The following is a 6,285-nucleotide window of genomic DNA, read 5'->3' as shown; positions in this document are numbered from 1 at the left end:
TTTCACATTCTCAGCCTTATGAAGATGAGACACTACTTTGTTGATCGACTTTGCACTTGTGCCAATGTTACTTGTGCACCCTCTATGCTCTCTGTGGACTTTTCAGTATGTGTTGTTATGCAACAAGCATGAAGCCTGAAAAGCCCTTTTGTACATACTAGGATCTTTGAAGACGAGTTGCATAGCTTTTGTGCTCAAATACTTTTGATCGTAATATAAGAAATTGAAACTATTTTCAATCTAGCTCTTTTTACATGGAATGGAAAATGCATGATATTTTAAAACTCGTTTGTAATCTGCTTCCTTTACTATGGAAATAGAAGATAGCATTTGCATGTTCACTTAAGCATCTTGCATTCCTATCCTCATGAAACAATGAGCTTAGCTTTAAAAAAACACCAAAACCTTCCCCATCTCTTGCCTTGACAAGCCCTATGAAGTTTTCCACCTTGTTGACTTTGATTCACATTCCTAAAGAAAATATGAATAAGGAATGAGGAAGATATGAAACAACAAGGAATCAGGAGATCAGTGAACTCGATGACTGCAATCTGCTTTTCTTGCTTTTCTTGATTTTCTTGTTTACAATTCTTGCAAGCCAAGCTCCCTTCTCCAATTACGATTTTACCTAGAGCATGATCATACTAGTCCACTCTCTTGGGCTGCGTTTCGTATATTGGGCATAGCTTCTATTTCTTGGATTCACCCAGGCACTATTGTAGATTCTCTCTCCTCATCCAAAGAGATTTTTAGTACTTCAAGATTCCGGTTCCGTCTGGAATTCTAAGATTATTATTGTAATAATGCATTCTAGCAGTGAATAGAGATCCAGGGTTTGTCTCTAAAACAGGGTGATCATCGTTCGCACCCCACGCAGTGCTGTTGTTCTGTTCTTCTCTATACCCGATCTTGTTAAAATTTGTTTAAAGGTTATTTTATTTTAGAAGATAGGATTTGGAGGGGTAAAGCCACAATGACATTGGTTCTTGATCCACTTGAAAGGGGAGACTTGCAAGAGCTACCAACCAATCAAGTTGGTCATTTATATCTCCATAAAACAACCAATGAGGTGCCCAGCTGTCCCAATGGGATCCACAAGACCGCCATAAGTCTCCTCAATCCGAAGACAAGTCAAAGCACAATGAAAAATCATTGTCACTTTACATCTTGAAGCTACTGTAAAGTAGAACTGGAGGACATTGTGGAATTCTTACCTTGTAAAAAGCTAAAGCTTCCACAGGTGCAAGCCTCGACAACGATGAGAGCTATTGTCAATCATTTGACCTATCAAGTCTCTGAGATTTATTTAGCTAAATCCAAAAGATCACGATGTCACACAGACCCAGGAGTGCATTCAAGAAGAGAGACAAGAAAGACACCAAGTCCAACTTCCAAATTTGCAAGTTCATCTTTGCTTTTTGACTTTGATTTACAAGAGTCCTGGAGAAAATAAGAATGGGGAAGATGTGGCAAAAACAAGAAATCGGGGGCTTGCACCAGATCAGAAAGCTCAGAGATCGTAAGAAAGCCTTGCTGGGAAGAGAACTCAGAGATCAAAGATCGCAAGAAAGCCTTGCTGGGAAGAGAAGACTGGAAGAAGAGACGATGCACTTGCAGCTGGGAACCACGGCAAAAATATATGTTATCTAACTTGGGCGAGTTGCCAAGTCTTAAAGGCTCCTGTGAATGAACTGCCTTCATGAACTACTCCCCTTAAAATCTGACAAACCTTTGGTTTAAAGCAACTTAAAATAGCCCCTTGACTGACACCTGGCAGGATTCTTTTCTAAAATAAAGGTTACAGTTTGTATGTTCTCAAAGAAAGCAAGTTCAAACAAGGCATGTCAACTTAGCATACTTCATTTGGCAAGAAAAAGCCCTAGCAAGTACAGCCATAAGAATTAACTGATATCCTGATCGTTAGGAATATCTTCAATTAAAAAGCCAACAATCCCTTCTAGCAGCTTTGAAGAGAACTACGACACATGCAAAATTGTACCTTGAAGCGTTATTAAACTGAAGGACAAACCAAAAGCAATTACGAAGCAAGACCTTTGGGTGCTTTCACGAGATTCTTTTTGCTCCAGTGCAAAATTATCATATATTGTATCACAATAATCGAACAAACGAAAATGCTTACCTCATTCAGCCACACTCCTCTGCAAGCTTGAGGGTTGACGTCAAAATCCTGACTAGCATGACACCTTAATAATAGACCATAAGACTACGAAAAGAATATCATATAGGGAAAATCTCGCATATATACAAAAAGAAATTGTGACCCCAAAACAATACCAGTGGGAATACTGCAATTTTTCCAGAGGGTCTCCATTAAAAATCAAGGCAAGTAATATACGCCGCCTTCCTCATTACTAGAACAGCCCTGGTTTAGAAAAATTCTCACGTCACAATGTAGCCTAAAACAGGACATTAAGCAGCAATCTCATACCAATGCTAGGGCAGCTCTCAATACCAATAATGGAACAGACTATGGTCATACAAAAATGACATACCTATCTAAGAGAGGACAATAAGCAAATCAATGATTGGTACTTCTTCCAGCATAGGAGTCCACGTAGCACAGCGCAGCTAGCTGTCCATGGAGAGTGATGCAGGTGCCTACTAACAGCCATCTCTCTGCAGCAAGCATCTGCAATAGCTGGAACACATGCACTCAAGCTGTAAGAAGATGGAAACAGTCAAGAATACTATGGATCCAATTGCAACCAAATCCATTTCTCAATCATTTGTTGAGCATGAAGGGCTTGGTCAGCTGCCACCATATGACCGGCTCCCAATACAGCCACATGAGTAAGATTTTCGTAAGTACGCCAATACCCAGCAACAGCATTGCCTGCTCGCCATATCTTCCTTTCTGATGAAAAAAAGGCTTCGGTACCTTGCCAACTTAGAGTCCTCATCCACTCCTCCGAGCTTGCAACTCCGTCTTTTATATCATACTGGCCCTGGAAAAGTAGCATTGGAAGCTTTGACAGCAGGCCATCAACCATCCATTTGGTACTCTTCATTACATCAACGGACATTATTTTCCTGACCCGGGGGTTGCAAGATACCCAATCTGTCCCATTTTCAGCATTCAGTGCAACTTTTACTGCCGTTTGGTTGAGAAAGAGATGCAAAAAGTCAACCCCATCAGAACCACAATGATAGGCAACTTTCCTCCGCACATCCAGGGGTGTAGCGATTGCACTGGCATTAATGATCCAATCCAAAACCTCTGTCCGAGCTTTGGTAGCCTTTTCCCATTCCTCACTTTTAACCAATCCAACCGCTACCTGTGCAAGTTCCTGCACGTAGACCTTTTGGCTCTTGTCAATGAGACCAAAATTGTACGCTGTGTCGGCATGAGTCTGCACCTGAATTTCTGGATCTGTGAGACCATTGCCAATCACCAAACCATCCAGCCGAAATGGATGCCTTGGTTCTATCCTCTCTGTCAATGTTTCCTGCTGCAATAGTCGAGTAGGCAACGGATCCAATAATTCCATTTGTTTGACAATGTAATGGCCAAGGGAAGGAACATACTTGCCTGCGTAGCTCTCCCCTGCGATAAAGAAGGGACGAACTCGAAACTTTGGTTCTAATTCAAAAAATGAAATCAGTGCACGGTAAAGGTGCGTTGCCACCTGTTCTTGATCCGTCGGGATATCTTCATCATTCTCGGCTATGCTGAAGCCTGTCCCAACAGGATTGTCAACAAACAGCACTCCAAACTGATTGTTCCAGGGATACTCATTCCTGTTCAGCTTAAGATCCTCGGAAATTGTCCAAGGTCCCAACTCATAGAAATTTCCTGTCATGCCAGAGCACCCAGGGCCACCTTGCAACCATAGAATAATAGGCGTGTCATTAAGGGCTTTCTGCGAATTGAGTGCTTCGTAGAAGGCATAGAACATCCTGGCCTGAGAGCTTTCGTTAACAGTGAGGTACCCCGACATAGTCGGCAGAGCATCATCCGTGAAAACGAACTCTTCGGGATTGATAGAAGAACGCTGAGGGAAGAAAAGGGTTGATAGGAAGCCATCGGAAGCCAATAGGCACGGCACAACTGCCACTATCACGACCGCCAATGCGAGAAAGATCATAATGAAGAAATTCTCCACAGCCAAACCCTGTCCTGCAAGATGAGAGAGGAATCAATCGTAAAAACTTGCCAAAATGAGAGATGGTGCAAAAATATGCAAGTCAGACGCTCAAAAATTGCGGGGTTGATACGCAGATCCACGTTTTGTGCACTACAAATCACAGAACCTTGTACTCAAAAAGCTCAGAATTCAGCGCAGATCCACGTTATGAGCACTACAGATCACAGAACCTTGTACTCAAAGAGCGCAGAATTCAGTGCAGGAACCAACCAACGACAAAGTGGAAGCTCCAAGACAGAATTCCAAGGAAAAGAAGGTATGAGGGAAGGCAGAGAAGCACCTCTAGGTTGGCGACGTCCTGAGGGAGGCTCCATGGAATCTACCGACCTGGGATGTGAAAGTGGAAGGATGGTTAATGAAGCAAATCGATGATTCCGGTAGAGATGATGTCTGGTCTATATCTGTGAAAGATGGGAGAGAGCTCTCCAAACTCTTCTTCTCGACCACGTCTGAGGAAATGAAGACCACTGCTCTCCGGTTCCGTCTCTGCTCGTTCTCTGTGTCTGCCAAACTCCGTCCACCGATGGGCAGACAAAGAGAATGAGCAATTTCACTCTCCCTGTTTGTGTGTTATACACACACACACACACACACACACACACACACACACAGTTTGTTAGGTCAGACTTCCAAATCTTCAGTTTGGTGTCGTCGATTGCATGACGCATGTCACTTGTCTCACAATCACTCCTCTCTCATCTCCACCGTCCGATCCCGCCGTCCCCTCCGCGGCGCAGTATTCATTCCACGCACTTGTCACCCATCCCGATCAGAAGCCGCCGGTTTTTGGCCCCCGGCCTTCCGACCGATCTCGTCGGAATCCTGCCCCCTTCCTCCCTCCCCCTACCCCTCCTTGGATTTCAATCTCAACATTTGCCTATACCTCCAACAAACATTAGATTGCCTGATTTCGATATCCTACACGAAACTTTTCTTCATAGTGTGCAAATTGGATGCCCAACCTATCAAGAACAAGTGGCACTACACATAGAGGTGAAGAAGCAAACTTTGGAACATGATGCTTCAAAAGATTTAGATGCTCAGGGAGTTTGGCTACCCGAGCAACACCGCTCGAATGTTGCTTCAAAGAGCGTAGGCTTCAAAGAGCGTAGCTCTTAGGCATTTCTCCTTGGGTAGGTGCATGGGGGAAAAAAAACTTTGAAACAATATGTTGTAAAATGTGAATGTCCTTTTTAAAAGTACGAGTAGCATGACCTATCTATGACAGGTTAGAGACCCGCTACTCCAGGTCTCAAGGTGGGATCTTATTTACAATTTTTCTTTTTTTATTTGAATATTTCAATAAAAATTTCAAGTTGGATCCTTGTTGAGCTAAGATAGCATTGCATACACAACTCTCTCTCTCTCTCTCTCTCTCTCTCTCTCTCTCTCTCTCTCTCTCTCTCTCTCTCTCTCATTTTTTTGCAATGCTAATTGCATAAGGTGTCTATGACGTGTGACATGTGACATAACATCAGTGTGCTTGTATGTCGCCTTCAGTTTATCACTTACATTCTTGAGGATTGTAGCAACTATTGGACCAATTGAATTTGTTAATCTCAATATTGGAGAATAAAATAAAATCGAGATTTAGAGTCATTCAAAAACAAAAGGAACATGGGTGCAAGCCATTTACGTAGTCCTTTTAGCGTGAACCCAACACCCAAGCCAAAAAACACACCCACTTGGAGTTTATATTTGTGACAATCAAAGTCCAAGAGCTCCGAGTACACTCTTTGCATAGTCCGTGCTTGCACTTGTGCTTACTGGGGGATTGCAACCAGTCTGTCCCATCCGCTCTCTTCATTTTGTGAATTACTCAACTCCACCTTGTATTGACCCATGGATTCCAATGTAGCAAATCTCCATCCTGAATTGATCTCCATCAATTCATTGAGCAATATCTCCTTTCACACAGTGCTCTCTTCTTCCATGGCTTCCCCTTGGGATCCGCACTTGATTTCCTATCGGTTCTAGAGGAACAACACCCACAGCACTGCTGCTATTCACACAGGGGCTTATATTGAACGGGCTTTCGGGCCTGGAGAGCCTCTCCCCATGAAATTGTTGCTACTGCTACTGCAATGGGAGATATGCATTCGGGCCTTGCTATTGCAAA

The 6,285-nt window shown here is 43.1% G+C and overlaps 1 protein-coding gene across 2 annotated transcripts; it reads right to left on the bottom strand.

Annotated features, from left to right (window-relative positions):
- Positions 1 to 1,043: 1,043 nt before the first annotated feature.
- On the bottom strand, positions 1,044 to 4,763 carry LOC147880070 (serine carboxypeptidase-like 50). Of its 2 annotated transcripts, XR_015540654.1 has the most exons (3): positions 4,447 to 4,763; positions 2,514 to 4,138; positions 1,044 to 2,383 (listed from the first exon to the last, which is right to left on the bottom strand). XR_015540654.1 is itself a non-coding variant. In XM_087371664.1 (2 exons), exons 1-2 carry the CDS (start codon positions 4,478 to 4,480, stop codon positions 2,709 to 2,711), a joined length of 1,464 nt encoding a protein of 487 aa, XP_087227790.1. In that variant the 5' UTR covers positions 4,481 to 4,763; the 3' UTR covers positions 1,044 to 2,708. The 2 variants fall into 2 exon arrangements, 1 of the variants encoding a protein (XP_087227790.1); XM_087371664.1 differs by having other exon boundaries at positions 1,044 to 4,138.
- Between the last annotated feature and the right edge of the window lie 1,522 nt (positions 4,764 to 6,285).

The sequence above is a fragment of the Dipteris shenzhenensis genome, chromosome 33 (assembly GCF_047967505.1).
Source record: "Dipteris shenzhenensis isolate YYH24624 ecotype China chromosome 33, Dip_SZ_1.0, whole genome shotgun sequence".
NCBI lineage: Eukaryota > Viridiplantae > Streptophyta > Polypodiopsida > Gleicheniales > Dipteridaceae > Dipteris > Dipteris shenzhenensis.
Note: the sequence above shows the minus strand (reverse complement) of the source record. Positions and strands in the feature narration are given on the sequence as shown.